At 38.7% G+C, this 18275-nt stretch overlaps 1 protein-coding gene across 3 annotated transcripts in view; it reads left to right on the top strand.

Moving 5' to 3' along the window:
- FYB1 (FYN binding protein 1) overlaps nt 1-17903 on the top strand; it is a 145514-nt gene extending 127611 nt beyond the window's left edge. For all 3 annotated transcript variants that reach the window (XM_058680110.1, XM_058680112.1, XM_058680111.1), the window contains 6 exons: nt 1125-1191; nt 5118-5217; nt 5652-5814; nt 13342-13375; nt 16043-16074; nt 16816-17903. In XM_058680110.1, coding sequence (XP_058536093.1) covers nt 1125-1191; nt 5118-5217; nt 5652-5814; nt 13342-13375; nt 16043-16074; nt 16816-16838 — 419 coding nt within the window. In that variant the 3' untranslated portion in view covers nt 16839-17903. The remainder of the gene's footprint in view (nt 1-1124; nt 1192-5117; nt 5218-5651; nt 5815-13341; nt 13376-16042; nt 16075-16815) is intronic.
- Nucleotides 17904-18275: the final 372 nt, after the last annotated feature.

Genomic DNA, 18275 nt, shown 5'->3' on the forward strand with positions numbered 1-18275 from the left:
TACTTAGGAACTTCCTAGAAGCTTATTTACCTTAATTCATTTTAATATGTTGACACATTCGTGACCTAATCTTTAGTATTCATAAAGGTACTTGTAACACCTAGGTTTAAAACGGAATAAAATGGAATAAATGTAATCCAGTCATTTAAGAATGTTTTTAGTTTTATTATGTTTTCAAAAGTCATGTGTATGAAATAATAATTTCATCCTTCTGGAAAGCAATGATCTACCATATCTTAAAGGCATTTATTTTGGATTTTTTTCACATAACTGTGAAAATTTTATCCTGTGACTTAAATTGAATATAAAGGGAGGGAGAGAGAAAGAGATGGAACTGGAAATGAAAGTAGCATTTTTAAGGGCAATCAATTCCTTGCCACTATCAGAGAGCACTTCAATTTGCTATGGCAGTAATTCCTTACAACGTTTGCAATACTTGGTGCTTAGTCTCCCTATGCCGTGGGATAACCCAACAGAAGCAAAGAGGAAGCATTTCTCCTGCTTTTATTAACACAAAATCTCACAAGGAAGAAAAACATCTTCAGATTGAAAGAGTCATGGTCCTAGTTTCTCAATACCTGATATTAGCAGAAGTACCTCATTAACATAAATATCCCTTTCATTTGAACAGTGCCACTCTGATATCACAAGAACAGAGCAGTCAGTAAAACAGAAAGGAAGGAAGCAATGAGGAGGAAAGGGCGAGAAGGTCAAAACGGAGGGAGAGAGAAAAGATGTGAGGGACAAGAACATAGACAGAAACATAACAAAATATACTGTCACAACTATAAAAATTCCAACACAAACCTCTACCTTTTACTACTGGTAGCCAGTAAAACTAATTTACTTGTAAGAAGTTTGCTACTCACACTTGTGAATCTTCAAATAATCACAATCACTGTTCAGGTTTTCCCCTAGATAATGACAGTTACAATCATGGCCACATGATGTGCAGACATGTTGGTGGATAAGGATTTCCCATCTTTCGTGACAATACCTCCAGAAAAATATGCACGGACACCAGAAAACTCCCTCTAATTCCCTTGATGCAATCCTTAAATTACCATTGCAAGGATCCTCTCATTATTGGAAACACTTTCCAACCTTGTTCTCTCTTCTGTTAGACGTTGGAGATGAAGTTTACGATGATGTGGATGCTTCCGATTTCCCAGCTCCACCACTGGAGTTGAGGTAATTAAAATGTCTTTGTTGCAATGACATTGCTTGAGAACATTCTCTGGAATGAAAGCTCAGTGGGAGATGGGAGGCATGGAGGGCGAGCACCTGTTGCAGTATATGGTTCCTCTGCTTCTGACTCGTCTTCTGATTCATTCGGGAGGGAAGAGAGGATGAGTCAAGGGTGTGGGTCCCTGCCACCTCCTTAAGAAACCTGAATGAGTTCTGGGTTCCTAGCTCAGCCCCGGCTACTGCAGACATTTGGAGAGTGAACCTGCAGATAGAAAATCTCTCTCCGTATCTCTCAAATACAAAAATGAAAATAAACCAACAAACAAGTTTTGAAACCTGTTCAGGTGTATGCCTACAGTGCATAAAGGTGTTTGCTCTGGCCTCCTCCTTACAGCTCTGTTCTATTCTGATCTAGTTTTAAATTCTCTGCTAAGTTTGTGAAGAACAAGCCCTAAGCCTTCTCTGTCCTTCCCACAACCCTCCACTCCCAACCACACTTCTACCTCCTGATTTTCGTTCCTACTCCTTGTTGCCGAGTCACCGTCATCGTGTGACACAGCAATGTCATCATTCATTGGGAAAATGTATTTGAGATCCTGATCACAGAAAATGGTGGATTCTCTTCCTCTCTTCACATTGACTTGTCTCAAGCCAATCTTACCTTGAAAATATGTTTAGGTTCACTTCTCAGGCTTCACTCTTCATGTTCAAGCCCCTTCTGTCCTTTACATAATTGGGTTTTTATGGGGGAAAAAATGGTTTTTGAAAAAAAAATTAAGTACCTCTCTTTTTCATACATACACACAAAAAGAATCCAAAGTTCTATTTCAAAAAAATTTTGGAGAAGGCATTGTGGCACAGTAGGTTAAGCTACTGCTCAGTATACCCATATCCATGTCAGAGTCCCTGAATCGAGTCCTGGTTACTCCTCCTGCTAATGTGTACTCTGTATGGTAGAAATGACGGCCCACATCCCTGTGTTCCAGTCACCCACATATGGGAGATCTGTACTAAATGTCAGGCTCCTGGCCTCGTCCTGGTCCAGCCCTGGCTGCTGTGCGCATTTGGGGGATAAAGTGAGGAATGAAAGGTGTGTGTGTGTGTGTGTGTGTGTCCATTTCTCTGTCACTCTGGCTTTCAAATAAATAAATCTTTGACCAATTACACCCAACAAGGTCATCATTCTTCAATGTACCTAAGGTTTCAATTTCATTGTAGGCTAAAAGTATGTAAAAAGCTGTGAAAGTCAATATAAAAGGAATGCCTTTTGACAATCATTTGCAGCAGAAAATAACATGGAAAGATGCTTTTTCATCCCGAAAGAAATATGTGAAGTGACCTAATGCATTCTCTGAATAAAAGCTAGAGCGCCCCTCTCTTTTGAGACAAAAGAAAGATGAATTAAAAAAAAAACTGGTAAAAAAGATAAAAGTAGCATAAACAGAATTCAAAAAATGAGGTGGACTGGTCAAAATGCAAGAGTGATTTCTGAGCATTTGTTCTTTAGCAACATTGTTAAGCTAATTTTACTGAACTAAAGACAGAATCAGGATCAAAGAACCTGAAGGAAAATATGCCCCAGTCATGTATGAAGTTCTCCAGGCAAAACAAACAAAGATGAAAGGAGACAAGGGCTCCTTGGTCAGCTCTACACAGAGGGCGCATCTCATCCCCAGGCACGCGGCCAAGGTGGCACATTCCTTGTCCTGGGGAGCACCTTCCTCCCAGCTGCTCGCTCTGATTGCACTTCTCTGCTTGGCGTTACTGTAGAAATGCCACCACAGGCCATCTCCTGGCTCTCTAGGAAGTCGGTCACATGCTGGCTCCTGCCTGCAAGCAAAATAAACCCCAGCTGATTCAACTTCATTAGATAGGGACCATGACTACTTGTTTGCTTATTTAGAGAGTTTCAAACAATGACATGTTGTAACATTGTATTCTAGCTTTAAATAAATTCAAAGGCAGCCTTGGGGCATTTTTAGCATCCATCGGCTCTTGCATCAAGTTGGACCCAGACTGCTAATCTGGGTCGGTAATTCCATGAATGCCCAGGCTACCATTAAGGCAGATGATGCTGGAGGCAGATGCAGCTGCTGAAACTGACTTTGTGCCAATGCTTTTCACAACAGACCAACTTAGTACTAGCATTCACAAATCAAGAGTTAAATATTTAAAATAAATCAATTACACATGAAACTTTATCTTAGATACTCAAAATAAAATTAATATCAGTGTCCAAAGTGTTTCTTTGTTCACAAATATTCTTGCTTACAGTTTCCTTCTTTTTAGCGATTTCTACTCTTCCCTGACATTCATATTAACTGCCAAATGGTTCTCAACTTGGGTTACAGACAACTGTCACTAGAGGAGCTGTTTAAATAGGTGTGTTAGTACCGAGATTCTGTTCAGATTAAGTTCAAATTTTAAATTAATTTAAATGAATATAAATTGAATCCCAGTTTCCAGCAATTGAGCAGGACTGGTGATGTGTTTTTAAGCTTCCCAGGTGGTTCCATGTGTGACCAGGACAGGAATCCTGACCTGCCGATCATGTACCTCTAAGAGCAATCGGCTTCGGTCTAGTTAACATCTAAGACAGATGCTGATTTTTATACCTAACTTGGATTTTTTGGATTTTTTTTAAACATCTAAATACACAAGTCAGCATTTAACATATCTTTCTCTCACATTGACATTCAAATAGACAACGGAGTACTAAGATGAAGATTGAATATTAGCTATCTTCTGTAAAACTTATTGGTGAAACTGGCAGCACAGCTCAGAAGGTTGATCTTCTGCCTTCAAGCACCAGCATCCAATATGGGCACTGGTTCATTTCCAAGCTGCTCCATTTCAGATCCAGCTTCCTGCTTGTAGCCTGGGAAAGCAGCAGAGGATGACCCAAGTTCTTGGGACCCCATATACTCACATGGAAGACCCAGAAAAGGCTCCTGGCTTCAGATAACCTCATGGCCAGCCATTGCTGCAATTCGGGAAGTAAAAGGGCAGATGGAAGATCTCTCTATCTCTCCTTCTCTCTGTAAATCAGCCTTTCAAATAAAACTAAAACTTTTTTAAAAATAATACCTCTTTCGTATAATATCTAAAACCTTAGCTGTTGCCTAAAATTTTTCAATAATCAAAATTTTCTGCTTCACATTCAGTCCAGTTTTAAGTAGATGTAAAGGTACTAATATATAGATATGTATTATCATTTACAAAAACAAGTTTTTTAAAAAAAGTTTATAAGACAGAAAGGGTATAAGAAAGAGTACTCTGTCTACTGGTTCATTCCCCAAATGCCTGTGACAGCTTGGGCCCAGGCAGGCTGAAGCCAGGCAGTAGAACTCCATCCACATCTCTCACATGGATATCAGGGACCCGAATAGCAGAGCCATCACCTCCCAGCTTCCAGGGTGTACACAGAGGAAGTTGGAACAGGGAGTGGAGTTGGGACTCAAACTCTAGCACTCAGATGGGATATGGGCACCCTGAGTAAGGTTTTAATCACTACACCAAATGCCTTCTCTGCATCCATTTTTCAAAAATATATACTTCTAAGAGCTTTATCTATGATTTTTGCCAATCACTAACCTGCCCAGGAAAGATTTAAAAATTTAAAGGGTTCAAGAAAAGGTTAAACTATAGGAAACTACTGGTATAGAATCGTATTTCAACTATAACTTGGTAACTTATTTGGTTCAATAAAATTGACAATCTTTCACTTCTTTTTAAACTCATAATCTGTATTCTCTTGAAGGATTATACTCTGTTCTATAATGTTCTCATTTACCATAATGCATGGTACTGGTTTTCTAAGAAAAATATTTGAAAACAAAGTTCACTAACAATTTAATGTTCTAAATTTAAATCTCTATCTTTACATTTTTGAAACAATGGCTTGTTTTATGTGCATTCTGTTTCTCTAGCCAAGGAATGAATATTGGAAAAACCAAGACAGAAGAAAAAGACCCTAAGAAATTAAAAAAGCAGGAAAAGGAAGAAAAAGACTTCAGGAAAAAATTTAAAGTATGTCATATTTCAGTATCATACATGTAAGGCTGAAAGCACCAGTGAAAAAAATTCAGGGATTTTTAAGTACCAAAATACCTATTTTAGAGTTAATTCTCAATATTATAGTTATTCATCACAGTGCCTTTATTTTCCACAAATGTTTTAGACTTAATTTCATCCTTATAACAAAGTGAGCTAGCATGTATGTTCAATATTACAAATATGTAATCTATAAGAATATGTTTGTACTTGGATATGAACACACTTTGAAGAGTTGCTATAGTGCATTAGTGAGCTTATGAACAACTTTGATCCCTCAAAATTGTCTTGAATATTTTATATTACTTTTTGAAAACTGTTTAGTAAACAAGTTCTTCATAAATCTATGAAGAAATAGATTCATAATATGCACCAATAAATCATTTTAATATTTTTCTTTTTTTTTTTAGTATGATGGTGAAATTAGAGTCTTATATTCTACAACGGTTGCGCACTCCTTAACTTCTAAGAAGTGGGGGACCAGGGATCTACAGGTAAAACCTGGGGAATCTCTTGAAGTTCTGCAAAACACAGATGACACCAAAGTTCTCTGCAGGAATGAAGAAGGCAAATGTAAGTGCTTACCCTCCCTGGACACCACACTCCAGGATCTGACAACCAGTGCTCTTTTGATGATTCTGCTTTCAGGAACTCTTCTGCCCTTAGGCTTCGAGGGTAGCTATGGGAAGTATTAAGAAACTCAAGATTTTACTCTGCTGCCATCAGTGTGTTTTATTTTAACCTCTTTTCATTTACCAACTACTAGGTGTAAACTAGGACGTCCAAGGTAATTGGCGACTTAGTTCTCAAAATATGACCTGGTAAACACCAGCATCATAAAATCCTTGTAGGGGTGGGCATCTGACCCACTGGTTCTTATGCTGTTTGGGACCCCCACATTCTAAACTGGAGGAGCTGGGTTCAGGAACGAACTCCACTGCTAATTCCAGTTTCCTGGAAACACACACCCTGGGAAGCAGTAGAGGATGGCTCAGGTAATGATTCCAGGTCTCCTCTGTAGGAGACCTGAATGAAGTTTCTGGGTTCCATGTAAATCTGACCTAGCTGTGGTTGTTAGGAAAAGTTGGGGAGTGAACTGGCAAATGGGAGCTCTCTGTTTCTCTCCTCCCCAAATAAATTTAAAATACATATTTTTTTTTTTAAACAATGAGCTAAACAGAAAATACTTATGTGTGGATAAAATTGCACAAACCCATCCTTGACTCACTCGTGCTGGGAAACCAATGGAATCTGAGTCCTCTTGCTTAGCTTCTTCACTCCTTTGTGTGCTAAAGTGAAAGCTAAAGTGCTGAAGTGGTGAATACTTCTTGACCCCATTCTTATGTTACACAGAATCTTGCATCTGGAATTCCCAGTTTTCTCACCTTGTAAATCGACTTGTTTTCAGATCTCTCATCTGCTGGTTCACTCTCAAATACCTGCAGCAGCTGTGCCAGGCTAGGCTGCAGCCAGGAGCCCCAAACTGAACCTGACTGTGGGATGCAGCACCAAAAGCCCACTTTTATTTTTGTTAACATTAAAAAGCAAGCTTATGTAATGTGCAAGGAAATATAATTTAAAACTATGCTCTTCTACCTTTGAAATCAGAGAGCCAACATGGCCACCACACATCCACTTGATCGATGTGTGTACAGTGCAGACCCTGAATTTGATTTTAATGGGAGAAGGATGAAATAGAGACAGCAATATGTGGAGTTTCCCAAAAACAACACAGTAATTCCAGGAAGGGGGAAATGGATCTAAAGTTATCAGGAAAGAGGTATAGTTGGTTTTTCCAAGGAAAATATAGCATATGGCTACAAAAGATAAAGGAAAGAGATGGTATAAAATTAAGATTTGCAGCTCACTGGAGATAATGTTGACAGAACTTTATGAGATGAAGAAAATCTCCTTGCAAGCCAACACTTGTAGGGATCTTCAGTAACAAATGGCCTCCAGGGGCTTGTGTCGTGATGTAGTGGCTGAAGCTGCAGCCTATGGTGCCAGCATCCCGTATGTATGCCAGTTCGTGTCCCAGCTGCTCCACTTAGAATTCAGCTGCTTGCTAATAGCCTGGGAAAATCAGTAGAGGATGGCCAAAGTACTTAGGCCCCTACACCCATATAGGACACCCAGATTTCAAAAACTTTGAATTTATCTGTTATGAATAACTCATTGACTATTTTAGGAAATGATGATGAAAAGAATGTGTCATCTCATTATATAATAATAGGAGAAATAAGTTGCAGGGTTTATAGCCATGTTAAGAAAATTTTGTGAATTGTATATGGGTCAGGTGTTTGGTACAGCAATTAAATTACAACTTGGGATACCCACATCCCATGCTAGAGAAGCTGGGCTCATGTCTCCCACTCTAGCTCCAAATTGCCTCCTGCCAGTACACATGGGATGAGGCAGCAGTGACGTGGGCCCCTGCTGCTCACATGGGAGGACTGGACTTTGTGGTAGTTTAGCTCTCCCATTTGAAAAGTAATTCTGTGGAATGTCACTAGGCAAGTGACCAAGTGAACACAAATATCTCCTTATCAGAAAAATGATCCCTTAGATAATTGGAGATGAACACTGCTGGGCTATCTAGATGTCATTGTCCCTCCCAGTGGAAAATAAATTCCAGCATCTATGCAGCATCTCCTGTCCTCAGGAGTGGAAGGCTATTCCTGGGCAAGTTCAGGGAGTCAGGAAGGATGCTGAGCGAGGTTACCAGGACAGTGCAGGAAGCCAGATCAAAACTATCAGTAAAAAACTACTGTAGGGAGAATCCAAGTACCTATGAAACTGTGTCACATAATACAATGTAATTAATGACTTAAAAATAATAAATAAATTAAAATATGTAATCAATGAATAAGAAATAAAATATAAAAAAATTCAAAAAAATAAAAAGTAAATAAAATTTTAAAAGCAAAAAAAACCAAACAAAACAAACCTACTGTAACCTCAGTGCTCTCAGTCGAACATGGTGGACCAGTACATGTTCAAATGAGAACAAGGATGGAAGGGAGGGGCCTAGCAATATATGCAACTGCCTTTTGGTTAAGCATTATTTCAAGGTGCTATTATCTTACCAGCTTGATTTAACTTTTCAATGTTTTACAGATTTCTTTATTTTTATCTTTTTTAATTTTTTAAAAGATTTATTTATTTTTATTGAAAGGGCAGATATACAGAGAAGAGGTGAGACAGAGAGGAAGATCTTCCATCCGATGGTTCACTCCCCAAGTGGCCACAATGGTTGGAGCTGAATCAACCTGAAGCCAGAAGCCAGGAGCCTCTTCTGGGTCTCCTAAAGCTTTGGATCGTCCTTGACTGCTTTCCTAGGCCACAAGCAGAGAGTGGGGCCACGGGAGTTAGAACCAACGCCCATATGGGATCCTGGTGCATTCAAGGCGAGGACTTTAAACACTAAGCTATCGCACCAGGCCCTATTTTTAAATTTTTATCGAAAAGGCAGATATACAGAGAGAAGGAGATGGAAATATGGACAGAAAGACCTTCTATCCGCTGATTCACTCTCCAAGTGGCCACAACAGCCAGAGCTAAGCAGATCTGAAACTGGAACCAAGAACTTCTTCTGGGTCTCCCACATGGTGCAGGGTCCCAAGGCTTTGAGCTGTCCTGAACTGCTTGCCCAGGCCACAAGCGGGGGGCTGGGTGGGACTGGACCAGCTGGAACATGAACCAGTGCCTATATGGGATCCTGGCTCATGCAAGGTGAAGATTTAGACATTGAGCTATTGTATCGGGCCCCACTGTAATTTTTTAAAACTTCTGCTTAATTTTTACAAATGTCATATTTGGCCCTCTAGTAAACAGGACACTATATATATATATATATATATACACACATATATATGTATATATATATACACACATATATATGTATATATATATTTTATTTATATTTTAAAGATTTATTTATTAATTTTTTTAAAGATTTTTATTTTTATTACAAAGTCAGATATACAGAGAGGAGGAGAGACAGAGAGGAAAATCTTCCACCCGATGATTCACTCCCCAAGTGAGCCGCAACTGGCCGATACTGCGCCAATCCGATGCCGGGAACCAGGAACCTCTTCCGGGTCTCCCACGTGGGTGCAGTGTCCCAAAGCATTGGGCCGTCCTCAACTGCTTTCCCAGGCCACAAGCAGGGAGCTGGATGGGAAGTGGAGCTGCCGGGATTAGAACCAGCGCCCATATGGGATCCTGGGGCGTTCAAGGCGAGGACTTTAGCCGCTAGGCCACGCCGCCGGGCCCAGATTTATTTAATTTTATCAAAGAATAGAGTTAGAGAGGAGAGACAGAGCAAAGATATCTCCCTTCCACTTGTCCACTCTCCAAAATGGCTGCAATGCCAGAGCTGAGCCAATCTGAATCCAGGAGCCAGGAGCTTCTTCCAGGTCTCCCACATGAGTGCAGGGGCCCATGGACTTGAGCCATCTTCCACTGCTTTCTTAGGCCATAGGCAGGGAGATAGGTTGGAAGTAGAGCAGCTGGGACTCAAACAGGTGGCATTATGGGATGCACATGCTACAGGCAGAGAATTAGTTTGCTAAGCCACTGCACTGGTCCCAACAGTTGATATTCTTAATTCCTTTAACATCAAATTCGTATTTCACACACATCTATAGGTTTGGGGATATTTATTGTATGGGGTTAGCCCCACCTTACATAGATAATTGCAACAGATTTTCAAATGGTAAGTCTGCCTTGATCCCTACTCTTGCCCAATCTCCCACCACACACACACACCTGTAGTGCATCTATTGTTGCAAAGGCACCAAGTTGTGGCCTAGCCAGAAAACCCTGTGATCTAACAGAAAAACCAACAGATTGCTGGTTGGCATCTGCAACTAGTACTCCAGAAAAACAAACTACTTCTTTGTCATCCTTCAAGTAAATGACGCTGCTTCTTCCTACGTGGTTATTTTTCTTGACATGGAATGTTCTTAATTATCTATGCAGAACAACTCAATTCTCATCTAAGATTCGATGCGCTCCACTCGACACTCCAGCCACCTCAGTACCATCTCTCCCAAGTCCACCATGCTGATGTAATTGTCATTTTCGTTTTTAGGCAGTCTGTCACCCTTGGTAGACTCTGAGCTTAATCCAATAGCAAGGAAATGTTCCTAGTGCTGTATGGCCAGCTTGTGTAGTGCCTAGCACCATGTATGAGATTTTCCCTGTGGAAAAGAACCAGGTACTCAGGCAGAAGTTGAACATATGGACACCCACAGGAAGAAGTCTGTTGAACAGTTTAGCTGATTAGAAGATAGGCATGCTCTGCCCCGGCCTTAGCATTCTGAGTCGCTTCTTGTGTGCCCTCCGAGACTATCTTGCAATTCTTTATCTCTGCATCTTCTGATTAGTCCCAAAGACACGGACAGCCCAACACTTTGGGAATTGGGCTCGCTATTCCTCTTTGCCTCATCAAAGGAAAGAAAGCATAGTTTGGTAATGATGGAAGTGAGAGGCAAATGCAGGACCCACTTCCCTTGCCATTGTAAAATGAGATATAAGCTGCTTTCAGATGTTACTACATTTGATCAGGTCCTGCCCACTAACTCCTAGAGATGCAGACTGTGGAGGTTTTGAGCTCTCAAGTATATATTCCTGGCGCGTTCCCAAGTGTTTAGAACTCTCAGTATTATTTGTGCGGATACCATAGCTCAGTGTCTCAGAAGCTGTGAGTTTTCCCACCTCCTGTCATCAGAGAAAGATTTTCTACCAAAAAAAAAGTGTGGAATGAAGCAGGAACTGAGTTATTTGTGGCAAAATGTTCCCCCATTTCTTTTGGGCATCAAAGAAAGGAGACTTTAAAGATGCTTTATATCTACTCAAATCCAAAACGTTTTTAAATTTCAAAACACCCATGAACATAGAAGAAGTATTTTTAAAAATCAGAAACTTTTTAAGTGATTCTTATGTGAAGCCTCAGAAATAACAATTTAGACAGGCAAGACAAGCATGTTTAGGAAAGTAGGAAAATTAGTTATGCTTGCAATATACACTACTTTTTTCTTCATTCTATTATATGATGAAAATGGTTCAAGGCATTTTTCTCTTGAAGTTGAATGTGGTTCAACTTGCCTAGACAAATCTATACAAAATCATTGTATTGTTTATGAACTAAATGAAACCATAATGAGTGTATTTATGTCTGGATTTTCTCACACACAAAGTGATTAAATACTATACTGGCATCTTTACTAAGTAAAAAGGTTTTTGAAAATATTAGGATTGCTTCTGTCCTCCAAAGATCCTTTTTTTTAAATTTCCTTGGTAATTTTAAATTTTTATTTTTAAAGGTGAGTCATTTGTCCTGAGACACATCTGCACCAGAGCAAGCAAATGCTCTAGGAAGAAATTAATGAGAACATATCGGGAGTGGGTGTTGCTTTTCTAACCAGCTCTACCCCACATGTATTTCAAAACATTTGGTTCAAGCCACTGTGTTCTGCTCTGTGAATGCGAGGTTTCCAAATAATTTCATGTGATCTGTGAGGATTCCTGATGCACTGGCACCCACAGAGTCAGAATGTGTACCAAACACCAGTCTCCACCACAGAGCATGAAAACGCTTTTTTATCTTTTTGTTAGTACTTTTCATTATTGTTCCCTATGATGAATGTCCCAATGATCTTCCAAAACTTTGCAGGAAAATACACATCATTCTTTAATCCATTTTCCACTAACTTTTTGAAGTCCTCTCATACATGTGTCATGAGTAAAGAGAATATGTTTCCACCACCAAAAAAAATCATTATTAAGAACCATGCTGGAGAGATTATACAAAGATTCAGGGTAAGTGTTTTGACATTGTCATGAATCATGCTTTTAATAGAACCAAGTTTTAGCAGAGAGTCTTTAAGATATCAGACAGCAAAAATCTATGCCATATTAGAAGCCATTAATCTTGTAAGAATGTTCTATAATAGTAATTTAATAGCTAATGAGCCCCAAATTATCACATCATTTCAGGGAAGTAAGATACAGCAGCACAGTACTACACTACTCTCCATCTACTTGATGCAGTTTTTAAGAAAACATAAAATATTCAAATCATTGATGCGTCTGTGTTCCACACAGCAAACAACAGCAAAATAACAGAGTATTCCCTAAAACATAAAGCTGGGGCCAGCAGGAGTGGTAGTACAGCTGGTTAAGCTACCACATCCCCCATCAGAATCCAATTCTAATCTAATCCAAATCTAATTCTGATCCAGCTCTTTGCTGAGGCCCCTCGGAGGCAGGAAATAAAGCTCAAATTTTTGAGTTCTTTGCACCTGCACAGTAGGCTTGGCTACAGCTTCGGCCTGCCCCAGCCGCTCTATTACTGCCGTTTGGGAAGTGAACCAGTGAAGGGAAATCCTCTCTGTCCCTCTGTTCCATCCAGAACCAAACAAAAACAAGTAGGTTTTTAGGAGCTTAATTTTCTGGCATAAAACATGATCTTTTTCTGTGAAACCAGGGCATCACTTAGATCAGTGGTATCGGGATTTTTGGTCTTCTAGTAACGCACAATTTTAATAACAGTATGTTTGTTTCATAAGTGATACAATGTAAACTTTGACATTCTATATAATGGAGGAAAAAAAGCTGTAGGGGAAGTTCTTTCATCATGAGTCTGAATCCAGTTGTAACTACTTGATAATGAAATTTAAAAAGGTAAGTCTTACATCTAACTGCATTCAAAATACTTATTTGTAAACTACTTTTCCAAGCCACGTTTACTAAGTTCTTTCTAAAACTGTGCCCTGTGCATAACGCATTGAGGAAATAAGACTAAAATCGGAAGGAATCCTGAGCTCCAACTTGCATTAGCTGAGAGAAAAGAACTAAGGTTGTTATTATTGTTGTTGTTATTTTGTTTAAATGAGAGAGAAGGAAAGTTTTCAAATGGTGGGAAAAAGACACGTCAGAGAAAGAAGTTAAGGAAAAGAAGAGAAGTAGACAAAAACAGGAAAAATAATCATACTTGAAGATGGATGCATTACAACTATTTTTTAATTTCTTATAAAATACTACATATTTTCAAACATGTGTGATGAATAAAGTGAATTTCATTTTCTTTCACAGATGGTTATGTCCTCCGGAGTTGCCTGGTTGACAAGTAAGCCCATTTCCTTCTACTATTGTACTTGTAAAAAAAATTGTGCTTCTCATTTTTATTCAAGAAAAAAGTGTATGTGTTTGGAAGGCAGAACATCAGAAATAGAGGCGGAAAATAGACCTTCCTATCTACTGATGCACTCCCCATGTACCTGCAATCACCAGTTTGGTCCAGGCGCAAGCCAGGACTCCTATCTGGGTGGCAGGGACTCAACAACCTGAGTCATTATCTCCCTAGGTGCTCATTAGCAGGAAGCTGGATTAGAAGTATAGATTCCTAATATCACTAAGTAACATGATCTACTAAACTATTATAAATAAATATAAAAATAACATGTGGGCTGTGTGCTTGGCATAGTATTGCCACTTAGGATGCCTGGGTCCATGTCAGAACACTTATGTTGGGTCCAAACTCCACTTCCTGTAAATGTGCACCCTGAGGAGCAGCAAATGATGGCTCAAGCCCTTGACCACCCCCCCTCCCCCCATCACCTGTATGAGAGACAGACCAGGTCACAGGCTCCTGCCTGTAGCCTGCCCCAACCCCAACTGCTACAGGCATTGGAGGAGTATGAGACAATGAGTTTCTCCACCTCCCCCATCTTTCAATACATTAACATTTTTAGATTAAAGTAAAAAGCATTCTATACTGATGCCAATATTAGAATCCATTATAAAGACTTTCCTCAAGTGCAAATCTCTTAAACAGCTAAAAGTCCTTACAGCTCATGACTATACAATTCAGAGTTTTCCATATTCATTGAGCTCCCCTCCAGCAAACACCCAAGACAGGATAAAGGTCCTAACTTTTCATTCATTAATATTCTGTATTTCACTTGGTGATTAACACATTTGGTTTAGCTGTGTTAATTAAAGGCCAATTAATGTCTACACAATAGGTGCTAATGTCATCTATTTTATCTGTCATCTATTATCTATTAATATCATCTAAGCTTCTAGCTTAGGCCCTTGTTGAGGATTTTTCATTAGGAAGAGGCATAGTAGAGTATTATATTGCCTTTTTTGGATGCATACCAGGAAGAAAAATTGTACTCAATGATTTCTGTATTCTTATGAATAAGACGTTGTCACACTGTATCGCAGTCTGGTACCAGTATACCATTGGAGTCTCCCTAAACATTGCCAGATTCTGTTCCAAGTTCTGTCCTGTTCCAGGATAAAAAAAGAGTTCCATTATTGGGGTAGGCCATGTGCTAAAACAAACATTTATGGAATTCAGTACAATAAAAAAAAAATCAAGAGTCACAAACCACTCATTTTTAAACAACATGACATCATCAGTCAGAAAGAGGGACCACAGCTAAGGGCATTAGCAGCCAACTAGCAGAAACTGAAAAGAAGAAATGATCATAATACCTTTGTTTTCAAAGCAATGATCAGAGCAATAATTATGGTGGTAAGACATGCGGTTTTTTCAATGGTTTTCATTCCATGAAAGATGTAAAACTGGTGAAAATGAATAGGACAGTATCTTCATCAGGGATTATTCTAAAATCATCAAGAGTAAATTAAGAAAGTATACTATGTCATTATACTTTCACCACACACAATACTTACAGTGAATACGTAATAAATGTGTATTGACTGAATGACAGGAAAATCTGTCCTCTTTGCGTTTGTGTGAGAGTTCTATTAGCCAAGCCCTCCCTCCGCCTCAGAGAAGACACAGGGAGCTCGCAGCATCTGCCGCAGCTGGCAGAAATTGGACAGGCCTGCTGCTGCCTGCACAACAAGGCACAGAGAGAAGCCCGGACCCCAGAGGGACTGTGTCCGAGTGACAAGGCCACTTTACTCTCTGAGCTTTGTAACTGCCACCTACGTTTCAAGACTATTATCATATTTGTAACATTTTTTAAATTTATTACTTAGCTGCCACTCACTCTCCCTTTAGATTATAAACTGCTTAAAATCAAAGTGTGTGTCTTACTCATGTATGTGTCTCCTGGGAGACCAGAGGGACTTAAATGCTTATTGAGAAAAATATTTCACAAAGATTCAGGACTGGGCAACCCCTAATTTGTGTAAAAGTAACCAAAATCACTATTATGGATGCTTGTTTAACCATACACAGTATTTTACAGTTATATATAAATCTCCACAACAACTCTATAATGGCTAATTACTCTATAAATAGTGTGTATGTTCTTGATGATTAATATTTATAAATCATAATTAGAAAATATAAAAAGCATGCAGCCATTTCCTAGGCATGCCAACTATTATTGTAATTCATTTCACATTTGGAATTCAAGTGAAAGTATGAATATGTGATGTTAATAGATACAAAAATTCTTTACAATTGTGGATGCAAGCCCTCGATGGAATGTTGTGCATGGTTGAAGTCTGTTCAGTTCAACAAGCATTTCTTAGAGAGCACAGCTGGGTTCAAAGCTGAGCAAGGCACAGTCTGTTCTCTTGAAGCACGTTTCAGTCATTCTGTTCGCAGAGCACAACATAAGACTTGATTGAGCCAATGAAAGAAGAAAAACGAACATGAAATTTCTTTCCACTTACTAGCATAGAACATGTAACTTCTTACCCTTACAAACCTTTAATCGTCTTATATAAAACTGTATTCTTGCTCTGCATATTGTTTTCAAGGTAATCAGACATTTGCTTTCAGAAGCATTCTTTTCTACTTTCACAGTGACGGAGAGATCTATGACGATATTGCTGATGGTAAGTCTCATGGCACTCACAGCACGAAACAGCTACTGTATACTGACTCTGTGCAAATAAGAAAACTAGCTTGGTAGATTAATTAGATCCTTCCAATATGATCAGGATCTGAATTGTTTAAAAATGTTAAGAAAGGTAAATGCCCTGGTAAGATGGGGAGAAAAACATCCTTTATTCACATAAGCCTGGGCAGGGAGGGCAGAATGCTTTGGAAAGAGAAGTAAAAATGTTGGTGAATTTCCCATTAGACTATGAATCTTAATATGATTTCTTTCATCAAAAAGCATAGGCATAGTGGTCAGTGAATAGTAAGAAGTCTAGTAGAAGTACCATATATCTTTAAACTGTTACCTAAGAAGTTATTCTCAAGTCGGGTGAAGTACAGTGTAGATCCTGTTGTCAGTCTTGTGAAACATGCAATTCTGATTCATGCAGAATACTTTTAACTTCAAAATGGACACCAAAGATTTCCATTAAAGCAATTCCAAAGGGGCAAGAATGGGTCTCATGTTGGTAGAAAATAAATCTGTCCAGAAATGTGATTAAAATTGTGTGTTGAGTGAGATTAGGCATTCACCCTTTCATTTAACTAGTTTTCTGTGACTCAATTTGCTTGTTTGTTTTTTTCTTGTTTTTCCTTTTCGTAGAAGTCGGCATCTTTTCACTTGACCTCCCAAGCTTGGAACACCTAGACAGTATGTGTTCTACAATAATATTTACATTTGTGTTTTCTTTCTTCAGGTTGCATCTATGACAATGACTAGACACAGCTCTGGTCTGCCTGTTGCTTTCTTAGTTGCCAAGATGAAGGTCAAGTCTTCATAGGGTATAATAGAAAATGGAGTCACCAAATTACTTATTACCATTTCTTGTGAATTTCTGGTTATCCTTAGAAAGTTTTGAAATTTTTTAACTTAGAAAATGATCTTTCTGCCTAGTATCTCAGAAGACTGCCTTAGTGACATGTAAAAATTATGAAATATACCATGTCTGCTTTGGCCACAGTTACGAAGACATTACTCTAGGCTGTCAATGGACAGTGCCCCTCCTCCACTCCAAGAAAAAGAAAAAGAAAAAGAAAAAAGAAAATCGTTACAGAAAAAAGATGACTATATTGTCTATAAAATCCTTAGGAAGAAAAACAAAGACTACAAAGAAGAAAACTTTAAAACATACCACAAGAAGGAAGACTACTGTTTATACTTCTAATTATGATTACATATTGTATTTTCTGTGCAAACCACCTATCTTTATTAAAGGAAGGGCTTTAAATATTTTTTTGAAAATTATAGTAGCAGTAGTGAATTTTTTATGCAAAGTGTATTTGTATTTGGCAATTGTGAATATGTGGTAACCATCTGAATGTTATGGATTTAGTATGTACATCTAACAGCAAGCTATAAAAGAATTTAAAATAAATGTTCTTTGGGTACATTCATTAATTGTTAACAGTTTAATTCCATACTCTGTTTAGAGAACAATGATAACTAGCATAGTTATAAATGAAAACTGCCCTGAAATTATGAAGAACGAAAGAATGGACCTTGAAACTAACTTGAAAGTAACTAATCTTTCATGACACCTCTGTCATATTAAAATTCTTTTGAAGATCTTTTTTCAGTGACCTCTACGGGATTTTTTTCTACCTACAAGTTAAGAAAGTTATTGTCTAGACTAGAATGCTTTCTGCTTATGTATACTCATCTGCAAAGTGATCCCTGTTACCATAAATGTGAAGCATTTGGGTTTCAAAGATGAAGAACATTAAATGGCACAATACAAAATAGAAAACCCCAACACCCAATCAACTAACATGTTAAATAACTGTTTCTGGGTCTGGCACAGTGCTGTAGCAAGCAAATCCTCTGCCTGCAGTGTCAGTATCCAGATGGGCTGCATTTAGTGTCCTGGCTACTCCACTCCTGATCTAGCTCTCTACTTAAGTCCTGGGAAATCAACAGAGATTGGCTCAGGCCTTTGGGCCCCTGTATATACATGGGAGACTCAGAAAGCTCCTGGCTCCCAACTGTAAGACTGGCTCAGCTCTGGCCATTGCAGCCATTTGAGAGGTGAACCAATGGATGAAAGATCTCTCTGTGTCTCTCCTTCTGTCTCTACAAATCTGTTCAAATAAAAAATAAGTAAATTTTTAAAAATAATTTTTTGTAACTTCTAAAGTAGGAAATGAACAAATCCAAATA

This window comes from Ochotona princeps, chromosome 23 (assembly GCF_030435755.1).
Source record: "Ochotona princeps isolate mOchPri1 chromosome 23, mOchPri1.hap1, whole genome shotgun sequence".
NCBI lineage: Eukaryota > Metazoa > Chordata > Mammalia > Lagomorpha > Ochotonidae > Ochotona > Ochotona princeps.